Source organism: Doryrhamphus excisus, chromosome 8 (assembly GCF_030265055.1).
Source record: "Doryrhamphus excisus isolate RoL2022-K1 chromosome 8, RoL_Dexc_1.0, whole genome shotgun sequence".
NCBI lineage: Eukaryota > Metazoa > Chordata > Actinopteri > Syngnathiformes > Syngnathidae > Doryrhamphus > Doryrhamphus excisus.
The window spans coordinates 17,996,240-18,014,011 of record NC_080473.1 but is presented as its reverse complement, the minus strand read 5'-3'; the positions used below and the strand labels follow the sequence as shown (position 1 = coordinate 18,014,011).

The 17,772-nt window shown below is 41.8% G+C and overlaps 2 protein-coding genes across 3 annotated transcripts in view; one reads left to right on the top strand and one right to left on the bottom strand.

Annotated features, from left to right (window-relative positions):
* The window catches only part of LOC131134665 (kinase suppressor of Ras 1-like), a 47,168-nt gene that overhangs the window by 28,078 nt on the left and 1,318 nt on the right, over positions 1–17,772 (bottom strand). Inside the window, exon 3 of the mRNA XM_058080170.1 lies at positions 17,306–17,387. The gene's annotated coding sequence lies outside the window, so the exon portion shown is untranslated. The remainder of the gene's footprint in view (positions 1–17,305; positions 17,388–17,772) is intronic.
* On the top strand, positions 3,952–17,695 carry LOC131134666 (ATP-binding cassette sub-family G member 4-like). Of its 2 annotated transcripts, XM_058080175.1 has the most exons (15): positions 3,952–4,025; positions 7,937–8,196; positions 9,525–9,642; positions 9,737–9,869; positions 10,018–10,068; positions 10,509–10,654; positions 10,998–11,121; positions 13,008–13,122; positions 13,199–13,329; positions 14,840–14,938; positions 15,054–15,222; positions 15,593–15,693; positions 15,767–15,925; positions 16,004–16,122; positions 16,842–17,695. In XM_058080175.1, exons 2-15 carry the CDS (start codon positions 7,950–7,952, stop codon positions 17,065–17,067), a joined length of 1,938 nt encoding a protein of 645 aa, XP_057936158.1. In that variant the 5' UTR covers positions 3,952–4,025; positions 7,937–7,949; the 3' UTR covers positions 17,068–17,695. The 2 variants fall into 2 exon arrangements, with proteins under 2 accessions (XP_057936158.1, XP_057936157.1); XM_058080174.1 differs by lacking the exons at positions 3,952–4,025; positions 7,937–8,196 and having other exon boundaries at positions 9,448–9,642; positions 16,842–16,938; positions 17,012–17,695.

Below are 17,772 nucleotides of genomic sequence, written 5' to 3'. Positions count from 1 at the left end.
CACACTCACATTCATACCTATGGACAATTTGGAGTCGCCAATTAACCTAGCATGTTTTTGGAATGTGGGAGGAAACCGGAGTACCCGGAGAAAACCCACGCATGCACGGGGAGAACATGCAAACTCCACACAGAGATGGCCGAGGGTGGAATTGAACCCTGGTCTCCTAGCTGTGAGGTCTGTGCGCTAAATAAAGTTCAATATAGTTTTATTCATGGTTCAAATTTGGAACGTTTTCAACACAACGTTGACAAGCGACCAAAATCCAAGGGTCAAATCTACGTCATAATCCGACAGTCAATAAACGTTGTGTTTGTGTTACTCAACGTCATGACCTAATTCAAACTGTTTTCAACGTTGTTTCAATGTCGTGTGCCCGCTGGAATGAGTAATTACAGTAGTCATTACTTCCTCATTAGTTACTTTTAACTACTGTATTTGTGTGTACCTTATTGTACCTGTAATAAACAATAAACAATACCTGCTCACACTGAGTGGGGCCCTGCCACCTTCTGTTGGCTTGCAGTGGCTGAATGTACCTCCATGACCAGCCTTGTTTCTTCAGTTTCCTGTTGATTTCAATGCCAGGTATAACTAAAAGTAGCTTTATTGGGACAAACATGGTGATAACTAAAAGATCTCATATGAGTTTAATTTTCTGACAGTACAATGCTATAGCTATTGATGTAAGAGTATTGATGTATTGTTTGGTTATCATAAAACCATGGAAGTCGCAACTCTTAATTGAAACTCTTATGAGCTATTTTTGTTATTGTCCTCTAGTATGTCCAAACAAATGAATATTTTGTTTTACAAGGCATTAAAATCCATCCATAAACTGAAGAAACAAGGGTAGTCAAATAATTATTTTCATCTTTCTATTGCTTCATAATGGACTTCAGGCCATTGGAGTGGATTTGCTAACCAAACTGCAACAATAAACCACAGATGCAACAAACCACATAAACCAAGCAGCGGATGTGAACCAACACCAAGCACTTCGAAAGGTCCAGAACATTGTAATGAAAACAAACATATAAGCTTAATTTCCCAACAATGTCGTAATTCTGTGACCATCGATTCATTTTCAAATGCAACATTGAGAAAGATCATGTAACATCGTCAAATGAAGACCAGGGAGCTGCAATACGTATGCTGGGATTCAGTCGATTTCTTGTGGTTCTTAGGTGCAACTACAGCATTAATGCAACACGTTCTGCTCATTGCAACATTTCCAGTGTCTCTCATCTGTGCACACCGAGCACTTCAAGGGAGATGCACGTCACATTTACTGACAGGTCATCATTCATCAGTAAAAGCACAAACAATCTGGCCCATGAATGCACCATGAATTACTTAATGCCATGTCTCCTTCCTTCCTTCTGCCAATGTGCTAATTGTTTTTCATTTTTATTCTCGCACTCTGATGACAGGATAGGTGATTTGATTAGAATCTGTTGGTCATAAAAACCGTATGTTTGATTACCATTTTGAAACAGTGAAATCATTCATAAATAAATACATCAAATGCTATGTAAAGTACAGTACTGTCCTTGCATGTTCAGACCAAATGGAGTGCATTTTCTCACTTTGCCCATAACAAAACAGAGCGTCACCAAACCACAATGCAGACGTGTGAACGCCACTAAAGCCACTTTGAATGGAAGCTCCGGAACCTTCAATTGGCTTGCAGTGGCTGAACCGTTTGGCCATAATAAAAACATACATCCATTTCCTAAATATTCTGCCATCACCAAGTCATTTTCAGGACAGATATCATGTGGTCATGATATCATACCAGTGATATGCAAAACATATGCTGGGCTTTTGTCGCCATCTCGTGTTCTTTACGTGTAACTACAGTTTTAATGCACTGTATTCTGCTCACTGCAACCTTTTTATTGGCTGACTCTGATTTAACTGAGAGGTGTCACCCAGGTTTGTCATGGCTGCCGCCATCAAGTAGAAATGTCATTTGAGGTGTCAAGAAATTTATGATTGGCTTTCAAAAATAGAACAATGTACTTTTCCGTTATTTATTGAAATCCAGTGAAAATGTTGAAATGGTACAAAGGGAGGTGACTAAGTGGCAGAAGTTAAAACATATGTACCCAAAACTTAAAAATAATGTGTAGGCCTGTCACGATAACACATTTTGCTGATTGATAATTGTGCTATTGATTATCGACCAATATCAGATAACATTATCATGTTATTACCGTTGAAAGGCCATTGTGTCATGACACATTTGAGCCACTAGATGGTAGTCAAGTGTAGAAGTTGAGGATATTTACTACCTCCTCTGCATAAAAACATTGTTAGGAACACACTGTGGTACTATACCCTTGTTACCATCGATTGGACAGAATTGTAATGGAGAAGTAGTTTGTTGCTGCAAAAATGGCAAAAAGAATGGCAATTTCACAAAATTAACAATGGAAGAAACAGAACATCCTAATGTTCCAAAATGCAACTTTTTCCTCCAGAGAATGTAGTGCATGTATGTAAATATGTATATTTGGGTTGTCAATCGATTAAAATATTTCATCGCCATTAATTGCATTTTTTGTCCATGAATAACTAAGAATTAATCACATTTAATCACAGATAGAATAAAGAATAGAATAAGAAGGGGAAATCTCTTTATGGTAAATGATTTGGTGTATAATGATAATTACATCAAATTTTATGTAAAAAGGATATCAATTTGGGAACTATGGGTCGTTATTTAAAACAATACAGTCAGCTAGATTATTTTTGTATTACTATTTTTCTTTATTATTAGCATATTAGCTCTTAAACTTGCCCACAAACGTTCAGCAAATACAAAATGTGAGCGAGTGAGACCTCTCACACTGACACAAACATTCATTCATTATTTTCTAGCGCTTATCCTCATGAGGGTGCTGGAGCCTATCCCATCTGTCTACGTGCCATTTGGTCCTTGTCCAACCGGGCAGGAGCCTGGTTAACATTCTCAGCATTAAGTGGAGCTTCTTCCCGGGAATGCTGGCCTCCGCCAAGGCTGCCCTATGTCAATGATTCTGTTCATAATTTCCATGGACAGAATTTCTAGTCAAGTAGTACAGAAAATGGGTGGATATATTTCTTGAATAAATTGTATAAATCATCATCATATAATAAATCATCCACGCGATGTTGCCAACCATGTGCTTCCTCGACACACCAACATTAACCATGCCAGATGAAGGTGAAGAATTAGATGCCCTGGTAGGGGCTGTGAAAATGCCTCCTGGGGGACAATCACACCTTTGTTAGCCACCCAGTTGTGCTGACTCAAGAGCTAAGGTGCTGCTATGACGATTCTATGCTAGTTAGCCGTGAGGTGACATGGTACCTGTGCTGTGGTTATACGCGTTACCCACATTGACGTACGTACACGTTCAAGACCAACTTGTCATCCTTCTTTATGTCACAATGATACTGAGAATGCCACCTTCCGTTTATCTGCAGGGTGACACATCACGTCATCTTGACCTCAGCACCCAAATCCCACCAGAACTGGGCTCAGGACACCAAGTGGGGAGGGAGTCGCTGTTGACAGACGTCACTGCTTATGGGGGTGTCATACAACTTCATGTCAAAAAATCCCAACTATGCCTTTAAAGGTGACATATGATGCTTTTCCTACTTTTCTGACCTATCAATGTAGTTAGAATGTAGTATTCTGGTGTTAAACCATACTACCCCCCCCCATTCAAGTCACAGGATCTTACCGAGATACATATCTCTCTCTCGCTCATATTTTGCACCATTGACTTTATAAGGATACAGACACAGCTTCGATATCGATATTGTCGTTCTCTTAATCAAGCTTACCGCTGCTCCCATCCAACCTGGCGACACCCCGCCCCCTCCTATGCTGATGCTCCATGGGGGGGGGGGGGGGGGGGGGTGTTGGCAGGCAAGGTGGTGCGTGCTATAGTTTGGATCTCCCCAGCCGACACAGAAGACTTTTCCACAGTCACAGCAGGCTCTGACGGCATCGCTTCATACAGCACCACGTAAGCTCGTCTTTATCATTTTTCCAAGTTGAACAGTAGAAAAGTAGTGAGTTTTGGATGACGTTTCATTGAAATCATTGAAAAGAATACTGATGAAAATCTGTCCAGTTCAACTAAATGGTAGTTTAGTTGACTTTATTCATCATTCATTGACTTTAATATTATTAGTGAGCAACTACTGTTCATTCACGTGTTAACCAACTTTAGGAATGTATTTTTTCTTTACAAACACGTTTGTTCCTAATCCACTCCTCCACACCTTCAATGACAAAGCTTAGCCATGCAGTAATGACAGCAATAATAATATAAATACTGGATGATCGTAGCTTTATACAGGAAAATGGAGAAGGAAATATACATATGTAAATATGTATTTGGTCCATCGGTTGCCTTACATCGGGTGACCATATTTCCCCAGCTAGGTGATATTCCAAGTTGACTTCAAGATGCCTGCTTTAGTTGGTTTTGGCTGATTCACTTTTGGTTAAAGGTTTTGGCTCAGATTGGACCTTGGTTAGTTAGTTAGTTAAAAGTTAGTTACATGTAAATGTAACCAGTTCAAAGTTAAGTACGTGTAAATGAAACTAACTTTGCCATCACTGTCTGTGCATTTTAGTTTTAGAATTATAAATTAATTAAAATTATAATGATCAATTAGAATTATTCTCGACAAAATGTTTTGTTTTTAATATATTGTTGTTTGTGTGGAATAGTTTAATTGGATTGACATTATTTGCAAAGAAAAAATGCCTTAGTTTTCGTATATTTTTGATTAATGATTAATTGTTTGCCCTAATATATGTACAACATTTTATATAATATATAATAATAATATAATATATATAATAATAAAATACATACAACTTTTGCTGCAGATTTTGTAGGCCATGTCTCAAACGGCCATTTCAGGAATTCCTGTCCATTTTACCACAAAAAAAATCCTGTCAGGGTGTCAGGAGTGCATCCTCCTGTGATGATATCGGCGACTTGGCTCAAGAGTTTTCGACTTGTCAAGAAGGGGTTTGGTGTGTTGCCCCCACTTCCTCCCTTGCAAGATCATCTTCTACAAGATACCTAACCCTCAGAGCGTTGGTGTTGTCATCCTTCAGTCGATCGGGGAGCACAAAAGTTCCTACTGGCTTGGGGTTGTCGCTATTCACGTTCCTCCCACTTTGACCCGATCGTACCTAAAGCTTGAAAAAAAATCCCCCAGCCTGGAGGATCCTCTCAACCACCTAGGTCATTAAGTTCTTCAAGGTGGTTGTGAGAGGTAAGTTTGAACCCTATGAACCCTATGTTCCTCCTCCATTTGGGAGAAGATGTTTAACTTTGAAGTCTCGTGCATTGCTACCTGAGTGATACATCCATCTGGTTTTATGAGTGGATTTTCTGCGGCAGCAGGGTTTCCCCAATTCGGAACACACCTGAATCGTTCGGAACCGGAATTGAAACGAGGAATTGCAATCGGAACCAGAATAGTGATAACACTTCAGCTAATGTCAGATGTTTTCCAAGAAATACATGATGCCTTTGTGCATTGAAAATGGATGTGGACCAGTGTGTTGACCGTGGTGTTGACTGAAATTGAAATGATCATTATTCTTGAAAATGTGTTTATAGCTTAGTCTTTATTATTAAGGGCATGTACTTGGTCAGAAGCACTACAAAAGTAGATTTCTTTTGAAGCAGAGCAGCACTAATGACTCCCATCATCACCCAACACCAAGCCAATACCAAACCAATACAGGGCCAACACCGAGCCAACACCGAGCCAGCCTGTTCGATCCACACCCATACATGCCAATCTTTCCCTACCACTAACTTGTACTCCTCAGTTAAACAGGGTATATGCCATGGTAGGCTGTTTCATTGGTTCATATTTAATGTGGCTGTAATTGAGGTGACAACCACTTGAGGTGAAACCAAGGTAGTATGATCCTGGGTCACTGAGTTCTTCTCTCCTCTCCCACCCACACGGGCCATCGCTTTCATCCAGCGGACTTTACACTCGTGACCTGTTGGCAGACATACTGTATGAAATGTGTCTTTCCAATTCCTTGCCTGCACACTTCAGTTTCGTACCGTGGAGACTGTGATGTGGACGGCAGGTGAAAGAGTACAAATTTCCCATACATTACTTTGGCTCGCTCGTGTACAGTACACCAGTGAAGATTTTTCCCAAGGAGGTAACTGCAGGCCCTCCTGCTCCCAACAGATTAAGAAAGTTGATTTTAATCCTTGTGGGGATTAACAACCCCCCTGAAAGATTAAACAAGACCTCTGTCTCAAAGAGGACAAATGACTGTACCACCTCAGACTTGGGAACCGCTTACACAATGGTCTTCATAAAACTTGGAGATTTTGATTGTCATCAAGGGTCTGACGACACATTTTCTTTCTTAAAGCCTTTTCAGGAGGATGAAATTGGATTCTGGGTGACCATAGTCCTTCTCCATCAGGGCTGCTCAGACCTTTTCAGCCTGCAAGCTACTTTTAAAATGTCCACGTCCCAAAGATATCCTGCCTACTGTAAACATAGAAAATACTGTATATTTAGAAATACATACTTGTGTAACATATTTACTATATTTATACGTATGAGTACTTATGTACATTGTACGTGTATATCAGGGGTGCACACATTATTTCGGCATACAAGCTCAGAGTCAAGATGATCTATCACTTACAATAAAACATATAATATACTGTATATCTAACTGGTCAACTTTGAAACCGCAAGACTTTTGGTTTGTTTCTTTTGGGTTTTTTCCTGATTATGGAGTCGCCACAGCGGATCCTTTTGATCCGCATCCCAATTTTTGGCTTGAGCCCTTTAAATTCCGGATGCCCTTCCTGACGAATATCGATGATATTAGTAGGGACGGTCCCATCAGGGTTTTATGCTGCCGATACCGATCCCAACAATCTGTCAGTGAAAGCAGCCGATACCATTATGGATCCCATAGATACAGTGTAAATGTTTAAATGTACTACTGGCTATACTGGGTTTCTTCTCGTGAGAAGTACTTTTACAACATGAAAATGGCCAAGAGCTACTCATTTTAGTAACATTTATTTCCATAGCTTACTTCAAGCCAAACAAAGACAATATGCTTGTTTATGTTTATCACCTCTGCTGGGTCCCTCCAGCAGCATCCGCTGAGAGGAGACAAAATTGCGGCATTCGTCCGTCAGCTTGGCACCACTGCTGAAATCTGTGTGCATACGCTGACTAGTCACGGTCTACGCGAGCTATGCTCATTGGACTGGGGAAGTGGCGAGACAGACATGCACCCACCAAGGACCAGAGGTGGTTGCAGAGGGCACGTGAACACACACTTCATGTATTAATTATATCCAGTGTTAGCATGCTATCAAACATTACACATATACAAGAAAGACAATACAGCCCAAGTCAAGGCAACTTATTAAAAAGCTTAGCACATTTTCCAGCTCATCATCCAATGAACGGATGGCTTTTGTGGTAGATATAAAGGTAAGCATTTTATCACTCATATGGTTCATCCATAATCACATTAATAAAGACAAAAGTTGCGTCTCCGTGTGGAGACTGAAATGTCTGCTCAGACGCAGTGTAGCAGCAGCCAATCAGGAGGGGTGCTTATTGTCAGCTGAATGGTGTCACATGACAGCTACAAAGTCACGTTTAGGCGATCGACCCGTATTTTGCAATCAATGTGATGGCACCCTGTTGTGCGTCTTCCTAACCCAAGCGTACACACCTAATTATTAAGATGATCTGCTTCAAATTATTGTAAATTAGGAATATTTGTCATTGAACCTCATTAGAAAATAATGGGAGGCCCAAACTAGCTGACCTTGAAACTCCTGTGCTGTCAGTCCACAGTGGAGAAACTCTCCATAACCATCTGTCACCATTCCTCTCACAGACAGAGAACAGGCATGGAAAATAAGGCCTTGGAACCCGACTCTGTGAGTATTCCCATGGCGGACAGTTTCAGGTGTAACAGGGCTGGTCAGACAGCCCAGCCTTGGCGACAGGAGGTTTCCACGTTGAAGCAGAAGAAAATGGAGAACAGGACCACAGAAGCACAGCGCTTCACCCACCTCCCCAAACGCTCATCGGTAGACCTTGAGTTCATTGACATCTCTTACACCATTCAAGATGGTCCATGCTGGAGGGGGAGAGGTAATGCACACCCATGTAACCCATCTTTCATATTTCATGCTTCACCATCTTTTATCTTTCAGTCATTCATCTGTCTTCATGCTTTTAGACAAAATTATATAAATTCTATTATAGTGGTTCTTGCATGGGGGTGTGATCAGACCAGCCACCAATGGCAAAAATCTAATTAATAATTCAATCTAATATTTTCACTGATATTGGTTAAACTATGGGCTGCACGGCGGACTAGTGGTTAGCGCACAGACCTTACAGCTAGGAGACCCAAGTTCAAGCCCACCCTCGGCCATCTCTGTGTGGAGTTTGCATGTTCTCCCCGTGCATGCGTGGGTTTTATCCGGGTACTCCGGTTTCTTCCCACATTCCAAAAACATTCATTCATTCATTCATTTTCTACCGCTTATCCTCATGAGGGTCACGGGGGTGCTGGAGCCTATCCCAGCTGTCTTCGGGCGAGAGGCGGGGTACACCCTGGACTGGTCGCCAGCCAATCACAGGGCACATATAGACAAACAACCATTCACACTCACATTCATACCTATGGACAATTTGGAGTCGCCAATTAACCTAGCTTGTTTTTGGAATGTGGGAGGAAACCGGAGTACCCGGAGAAAACCCACGCATGCGGGGAGAACATGCAAACTCCACACAGAGATGGTCGAGGGCATTCCAAAAACATGCTCGGTTAATTGGCGACTCCAAATTGTCCATAGGTATGAATGTGAGTGTGAATGGTTGTTTGTCTATATGTGCCCTGTGATTGGCTGGCAACCAGTCCAGGGTGTACCCCGCCTCTCGCCCAAAGACGGCTGGGATAGGCTCCCTCCCTTGTGAGGATAAGCGGTCGAAAATGAATGAATGAATGGTTAAACTATTATATGTCATCATTGGCCTCTAGTTTGGAGTGCCCCTGAATGCACCTTGCTGTCGTCTCTTGACAATGAGGAAGTGTCCTTCTGCATATGCTGAGATGTGTTGGATGTTTGCATAAATATTCTCAATATAAATATTCACCTTTTCACTTGGTAACGCATTTAGAATAGACAGTTGCCTTTAAGGTTTAGGTGTGTATGCTGTATAGTCTAACACATATTGATAAATCCTTATTGATGTCGGGTGAATGAGAAGTGTTCTCTGCTGAAAAAAACAACCTAACTTTGGAGGAAAAAAAGTTTGGAGCAAAAACCTATTGATTGCAAATATGCTGAATGAGGCTTTGATTGGCTAATGCTGTCACACTGTCCGCCAATTACTATGACTTGACCGAAGAAAAAAATATTTTGCATGCCATATACAGTGTGTGTGCTGCTTGTCTCCTATGTTATTTGTAGGAGTCAAAGCCTTATTGAAAAACCTCTCTGGAAAATTCTGCAGTCGGGAGCTTGTTGCAATCATGGGGCCCTCAGGTGCTGGGAAATCTACCTTAATGAACATTTTGGCGGGATACAGGTGTGTAACCTTGCCTGCAGACCAAACCTACGTAGTTTCAATGTAGCTTTGCATCACTTGATGCCCAGAATGAATGTATCCTTTCTTTTTATAGGGGAACGGGAATCAAGGGGCAGATCCTTGTAAATGGGAAGCCCAGGGATCTCAGGACATTTAGGAAAATGTCCTGCTATATCATGCAGCAAGACTTGCTGCTGCCACAGCTCACGGCACGGGAAGCCATGATGGTAAACTCACAGATGATTTCTAAATGTGTTCAAGGGTGTACTTGCTGACAGAGCATTCAAATGTTATTTAGCGGTTATGCTAACTATCTCTGGTTCCTCTTTCTGTCATTTGCCTTTGGTGACAATGAACATTTCCTTTGTGTTACAGGTGTCTGCCAATTTGAAGCTCAACGAGACTATGGATGTGAAAAAAGAACTGGTAAATCATATGCCGCTAGAGCAAACACGAGTTGGGATATCGGTTGGCGAAAACGGCAGTGATTGGCCAAAATGTGGAAATTATTGCATCCATTGTCGTGATCGCAACATTGTCAAATCCTGGAGAGCATAACTAGCCCATTTCCAAATGTTTTCAATTCAAATGACAGCTTTAAAAATGATCATTGTTTAGCCCAAACATTTTAGTCATGTGTAAAAACAGCCAAAACTTTTTATGAGCATCTCAATTAGCCAGTTTTTTGCCATTTGCTGGAACGTAACTGCTGCAAAAAGCAAGGATCTGTCCTTTCCTTTACCAAGGTCCAACCCCCCACTGACATTTTGATGTTTGAGCATGGAAGGCATGACTACAAAGTCTGAGAGTTCATGGTTATCCCCAAATTCACATCGGTCCCTCTTGCTGTCCGTCTGTCCCTGTAGGTGAACGAGATTCTGATTGCCTTAGGACTTCTTGACTGTGCTCATACTCGTACTGACTCACTGTCAGGGGGTCAATGCAAAAGGCTCAGCATTGCCCTTGAACTGGTCAACAATCCACCAATTATGTTCTTCGATGAACCCACCAGGTGAGCCAGGTATACTCATGGATGGTTGATGGTTTAGTTCTCTTAGACATGCTTAATGGGTGACATTCAGGAACATTTAAACCATGCTACATGAGACAGAGCAATCTCATATGTCTCTGTCAAAGTTCATCAGCACACATATCAGTCAGCCAATCCACAGGATATCGGCCGAGATGGGTTCCACTTTATAATCTCCATAAAGAACAAAATTGTCAAAGTAGAAAAACCAGAACTGACCTGTCAGTCACTGAATCACCTACTAGATTGCTCAGGGTTGAACCTGTTTCTGTTCACATTACTTCTCCGGTGGTCTTTCAGGTCGCCTCTTTTGTTTTCTCTGCAGTGGCTTGGACAGTGCGTCCTGTCATCAGGTGGTCTCCCTAATGCGTTCTCTTGCGCTGGGAGAACGGACTATCATCTGCACCATCCACCAGCCAAGTGCCAAACTGTTTGAGATGTTTGACAAGGTGTGCCTTAATCACGCTTGTATGTTTTGTTGCTCTGCGTGTGTTCCTCTTTCCTCCAAGCACGTAGGAAGAGGGTTCATTCACTCATTTTGTGCAGTCAGCACCTTGGCTGAAAGGTGGGGGGGGGGGGGGGGTGGAAAAAATGTTTTACTCCAGCAATGGCCCCTCTCACCATATACACCAAGCCTTTTCATCCATGGTAACACTGTATGCCACTCCACTTCTGTTACCCCGGACTGACAAGCTCCACATTTAAGCTCCACATTTAAGACCACCAGGACATGCGGGTATGCGGCCATCTGCTACCAAGCTTCACTCTCTTCTTGCGGGTTTCTAAAATCTCTAGCTCATCCTCCGTATATTATATATATATATATATATATATATATATATATATATATATATATATATACTATATATATGACCCTTGACTAGTAAGTAAAATGTCGACTAACAACGGTGACAACAACGAGGCCGTACCATGCTGAGTTAACTTGCCGACAGTCAAATGACTTTTGGCAACCGTGGTTCCAGCACATCCCAGCCCAGTTCCGACTGCGAGGATAAACACAGGAAGTGACAAAGTATTTCCACATATTGACCTCATTGGATGCCTCAACAACGGCCAGAGCAATGGTGCTATTGGAGGATCGTCCGGCTGCCGGCAAGTACAGCACACTCAAGGTGTTCCTGTGTGGCTGTTAGAACTGTCATGAATAGAGAAAGCAGACCGCTTGCTGTCTATAAATGGACATGGAGATGGCAAGCCTGATAATTTGATGGAGAAAATGCTGGCTGTGCTTGGTGCTGTGGACCCGCCATTCCTCTTTTGCGCACATCTTTCTCGGTCAGCTTCCTGCATCGGTGCGTACCGCTCTAACCAGTTTCCTCCTATACTTGACCAAAGTGCATACAATTCTACACAAGTTCCCAAGCCTTACTTACTTAACCGTTTAAAGCCAATGTGAACGTTACACTGTCAACAGCCTTAAAGTTAGCAAGCTAATGTTAACAGAGCCAACTGGAGTAAATAGCAACTAAATGCAGCCCAACGGAATCAGCTCACGGTCAAACCCAGCTATTACTGATAGTTGAAAACAGTATCTGAAACCCAGTTGAGGTGAAAGGTAGTGTGTTTACAAAGCAAAATACGGATGCTAACTAACTATGTTGAGCCTCCTCCGTTGCTGTGAGGGGCAAGCAGACTGCTCTGTGTCGCTCTGTCCCCGCCCCCGACTGTTGACCACCAGTCACCATTAACATGATGATCTGGCATGTACTGCGGTCTCACTAAGAAGTGCTGTTTCCATTGTTCCCCGATACTAATATTTTAAACAAATCTTATTTTGAGCTGATACATATAAACAAAAACATGTTTGTCAGTGTGAGAGGTCTCAAAAGAAAAATTGCTGACTGTATAGTTTTAAATAATGGCCCATAGTTCCCAAATTGATATCCTTTTACACAATAACACATTAATAACACTGCCATCTCAACTTGTGAATGTGGTGTGTAGTTTCTGTGGGTGGAGCTTTTGTTTTGTTTAAATGACTTATGTAAGTCTGTGTAGCTAAGATAAGATTAGATATGCCTTCATTAGTCCACAAGGGGACACTTCAGAGTATAGTACACAGTACACCATATTGAAACCATCCTTCATCTGCCTGTCCCTGTACCTTTGTTACGTATTTCTTTCATTCTTCCAGCCTGTTTCTAACCCTGGGATTACTTTGGTCTGTATTGTCCATCTGGTTTAACTCCAGTCCTCATGATATACTCCCATTTGTCTTTCATTTTGTCTCTATGATGTGACAAAAATGTCCCCTATCGTAGATGTGTTCTTATGTTTTAAAGCTCAGTGTGATTCATGGACTTATCCTACACAGCTCTACATCCTGGGACAGGGTCAGTGTATCTACAAAGGCACCGTCCCCTACCTCATACCCTATTTGAAGGGACTGGGACTTTACTGTCCAACCTACCACAACCCCGCAGACTTCAGTACGTGCACTAAAGTTTAATATCAGCATCATCTGTACCCTCCCAGTAAGTGTAGCTCTTTCTGATTCTTATTCAGTCATTGAAGTGGCATCAGGACAGTATGGAGACTTCAACCCTGTTTTATTGGAGGCGGTCCAAGGTGGAATGTGTGCATTCGATGAGAAGAAGAACCGCTGTGATAACAACGGCACAACAAAGCACCCAAAGGTAGGAAGTAAAGATGTAGACGCTACACACGATGGAGATTGGCAAGTAGACGCTACACACAAAGCAATAAGATGAGGTAGCGATATCGCTTGTCATATTTTTGTGTCATAGGCAGCGGAGGGACAGCGTTACTGACATGATCTGTCTCTTACGATAAAACATATAACATATATAACGTTAAGCCTACTATACATCCTAATGATGTCACATTCACAGTTTCATAATGTACAGTCACCCAAGTAGCTGATATTGTTCAATTATTCACAATTCAATTCAATATGGCAATAAAGATAATGACACATAATTCCTCCATTGTAATACATAACCCGAGTGATATGTTCTTCAAAAAGCTGTGTAGCGTCATTAGACACACGTAATGTATGACGTCCAGTTAGCTTTGAGTAGCCAACATTAGCCAAGAAATGAAAATTACGATGTAAAAGACAATGCAGCCTAAGTCAAGCAACGAGCACATTCTCCAATTCATCATGAAGTAATAGTTTTGAAGCCAAAGAGTAGAAAAGCACATTTATAGCGTAGGTCATGATTGACGTAAAGGGCCCCCGTGGGTTGGGGGGTTACTAATCAGATAATAATAACAACGTTGCTGTGGCTCGGTTCATATGCAGCTCACATATTTCTACAGAGAACATACTAACTCCTTATTGCTAAAATCACAAATACTTAAACGTGCTGATATAGTTCATCTTCAAACAGCTAAAATAATACATAAGGCTAAAAATAACCAATTAGCTAAAAATGTCATCCAATACTTCTCTACAAGAGAGGAGAAATATGATCTCAGGGAAGAACTACATTTGAAACACTTCTATGCTAGGACTACGTTAAAAAGCCATAGCATTTCAGTATGTGGAATCAAACTATGGAATGGATTGAGTAAGACCCTCAAACAATGCACAACGATGAGCCAATTCAAGAAACAATACAAGCAGTTGATGTTTGCTAAATACAAGGATGAAGAGTCCTTGATGTGCTATATATATCACTATATTGACAGTTACTATGGTACCCATTATGTCATTGGATGGTCATATCACCTTGTACTTTGGTACGAGGTGCATTATTAAAAAAAAAAACCCTTAAACTATATTAGGAAAGCAGGAAGTGAACAAATGTAACAGTTACTGATTGTAAAAGTACCAGATGGAGGGGTAGGATTTAATAAGCTTTGCTTCTTCCTACTCCTTTTGGACATGTGGAACTGTGAACTGATTATGTGATGCATTCAATTGTAATCTGATGCATGTTCAAATGAAATAAAACCATTACCATTACAATTACCATTACCATATGTAAATTGAGCATTGTTGGCGCTTTTGGAGGCTTTATAGGTGGAATAGGTACACACATTCTTAGTGTTTACATCTTTAGAAGGCACAGGAATGAGATGTGTCTCACATAATGGCCCTTTTCCTTTCGAGTCTACACTGAGATAATAAGAGGGGACGAGAGAATGTGCAATGAAAGCGTTGGTCTGTTTTATGTGCAGGATGCTGGACACATGGACGGTCGTACCTTTGCCACAAGCACACGGACACAGTTCTGCATCCTATTCAAGAGAACTTTCATCACTATTTGCCGAGACCAGGTAAGTTGCTACATGACCAGAAGGATACGGTTATCCTAAAGATGAGAGGAATATGACAATGACACCAGCATCCAGGTTGGAGACTGGAGGTTGACTGTCTTTTCTTTGGCGTCAGGTGTTGACCCATCTCAGACTGATGTCCCACATCTCCATCGGTGTGCTGATAGGCTTGCTGTACTTGAACATCGGGAATGATGCCGGCAAGGTGTTGAACAACACAGGATTTCTTTTCTTCTCAATGCTCTTCCTCATGTTTGGTGCGCTCATGCCAACCGTGTTGACCTGTGAGTATGAAAAATGACCACAGACTGACCCTCCGACCCCTCCCTGCGGCTTGGTGCCTTTGTCCAATGCATATTTTGGTCATGGTCTGCCCTTTGCATCTCTGCCCATCAGTCAGACGCGCATGTCAATTGTCTTACAAAGCTTATACCTGAGTCACACTGGAGGCAAAATGATCTAGAATGCCGTCTGAATAAAAATTCTTGGTTTATTCTTGGATGTTTTAAGTTCATTCTAAAAATTGGAAAAGTCAGAGCCCATCTTGTCACCAGCCCAAATGTTGCTAAAAATGTTCGAGGTGGATTTGAAGCGGAAACTGTAGCAGAACTCTCCTGAATAGCAGGGATCTACTGTTGTTTTTTTTTTATTCAGTTCCTCTGGAAATGTCGGTGTTTCTGAGGGAGCATCTGAACTACTGGTACAGCCTGAAGGCGTACTATCTGGCCAAGACCATGGCTGATATTCCATTCCAGGTTTGTCCACACAAGTTGCAGCAGACAGAGACGGGAGTTAAACATAAAAGAGTTAATGAAGGTGTTCTTCCAGGTGATCTGCCCCATTATGTACTGCAGCATAGTGTACTGGATGACAGAGCAGCCTCCGGAAGCCAGCCGCTACCTCCTCTTCCTTGCACTGTGTATCTGCACTTCTCTTGTAGCGCAGTCACTCGGCCTGCTAGTTGGCGCCGCCTCCACCTCACTGCAGGTACTGCACCAAAAATATGTCTTGGGAATGTCTTTCCCCTTGGGAATGTCTGAACGTGTCTCGTGTATCTGCCTACAGGTGGCCACCTTTGTTGGACCGGTCACAGCTATCCCCGTGCTGCTGTTCTCTGGATTCTTCATCAACTTTGACACAATTCCAAAGTATCTGCAGTGGATCTCTTATGTGTCTTATGTCAGGTCTGTATTCTAACAAGATGCCATGTGACACCAGGTTTCTAGTGTTCTACGGCTAGAAGGGATTCAAACCTGCACGATGGCACTACGCCCCCACAGCATCGTTGTAAAGCAGTGGCCATCAGAGTAAATGTAGTTTGTCGATGCACAATGGACTGGCTGATTGACATTGACATAGGCGGTGTCGACATAACCGTTAATCATTATACAGCGGTGCCTTGGTTAACTTCATGAATCGGTTGCAGTAGGTCCAACTCAAACCAAAACGGACTCTAACCGAGGCAAATTTTGCCTTTACATGCAGAAAATCATGCAAAAATAATGACAGATAATGGACAAGTGAACATTTAACGTCACTTTTACTTAGTTTTGTTGTTCCTTGATTTTTAATAATCGAAGGGCTTTCCTCTGCACCTGTTTTGTACTTCATTTGTCTGATTTTCTTTATTATGGCTACTATTTGGGCTAATAGGACTGTACATGTGACTATAGGGGTGTTATTCCATGTCTAGAGGGCTCTAATAATGTAAAAATAACTATTTCGTAGTTGGGGGATGGGTATTCTAGGCTTGAAGTAATAAAATATTCCATTCCGCGTTTGGAACCAGTTAACTGCTATTAAGTGTAATGTCGGTGTTGTGTTAGAAAAATTGACCTGCAAGAAAATAGCATGTTTTAGTGGCCAGATATTGAGAAAGAAACATTTGCCATGTCGTCCCCAGGTATGGTTTTGAAGGAGTGATTGTGTCCATCTACGGGATGAATCGTTCAGCGCTGGAGTGTCCGGGCAAGGCGTGTCGTTTCCAACAGCCTGAAGAGGTTCTTCACTTATTGGACATAGGAGACGCAAAACTCTACATGGATTTCATCGTTCTCTTAATTTTCTTCCTAGTCTTACGACTGGCCACCTACCTTATCCTCCGCTATAAAATCAAGGCCGAGCGGTAGCTCCGACTTGTCTCCAAGAAGGTTTGCCATGCCATTCCATCCTTTTCCACTTCACTGTATACGTTGCTGCTAAAACCAGGCCTCTACTGACACCATCCTTTACCGAAGGTGGCGGCTGTATTTCAGTATTCACCAGCTTTACCTCAACATATGAGCCTTCTAGCAGCATGTAAGACCAAAACATATCTCAAACACGCTGAGTCAGTGATACTAGTCCCTGAGGAAAATGCTAACTGACCTTCAGGCCTGGACAAGCCAAATAACTGCATCGTCATGGTGATGATCATCCTGGTTTGGTACATCAGGGGTCTTCGATGTTTCTGATGGTATCAGGTGGCATCATTAAAAAAAGATAATATGAGGAATATTAGTAAATATTTAGGTAAATATGATTCTTTTTTACCAATGGTGCACAAATGCTCAGGCAGTCATGTTTGGTGCTAACCTTCAGCTTTCATAGCAACATATAAACATCTAAGGGGCATTCTGAGGATACCTGCACTTGGTACCGACATAAGTAGTATTTTTCAATGAAGTGTCATTTTTACTCAAAATAGTATTTAGATGTGTAGTGTGTGTACTGTATGTACATTTTGTATCCTGACTGTACAGCACAAGTATTACAAATAGAAAATCCAATAAATGATCTGACAAATGCAATTGGATATTTCCCATCATTCATGTCCAATGGAAATGATTCCATCC

Excerpts from the sequence above, each read along its gene's own strand:
- LOC131134666 (XM_058080175.1), top strand. The coding sequence starts at position 7,950 with ATGGAAAATAAGGCCTTGGAACCCGACTCTGTGAGTATTCCCATGGCG. Across the intron at positions 8,197-9,524 it reads TCCATGCTGGAGGGGGAGAG|GAGTCAAAGCCTTATTGAAA; the intron begins GTAATGCACACC and ends TGTTATTTGTAG. Across the intron at positions 11,122-13,007 it reads TGTTTGAGATGTTTGACAAG|CTCTACATCCTGGGACAGGG; the intron begins GTGTGCCTTAAT and ends TATCCTACACAG.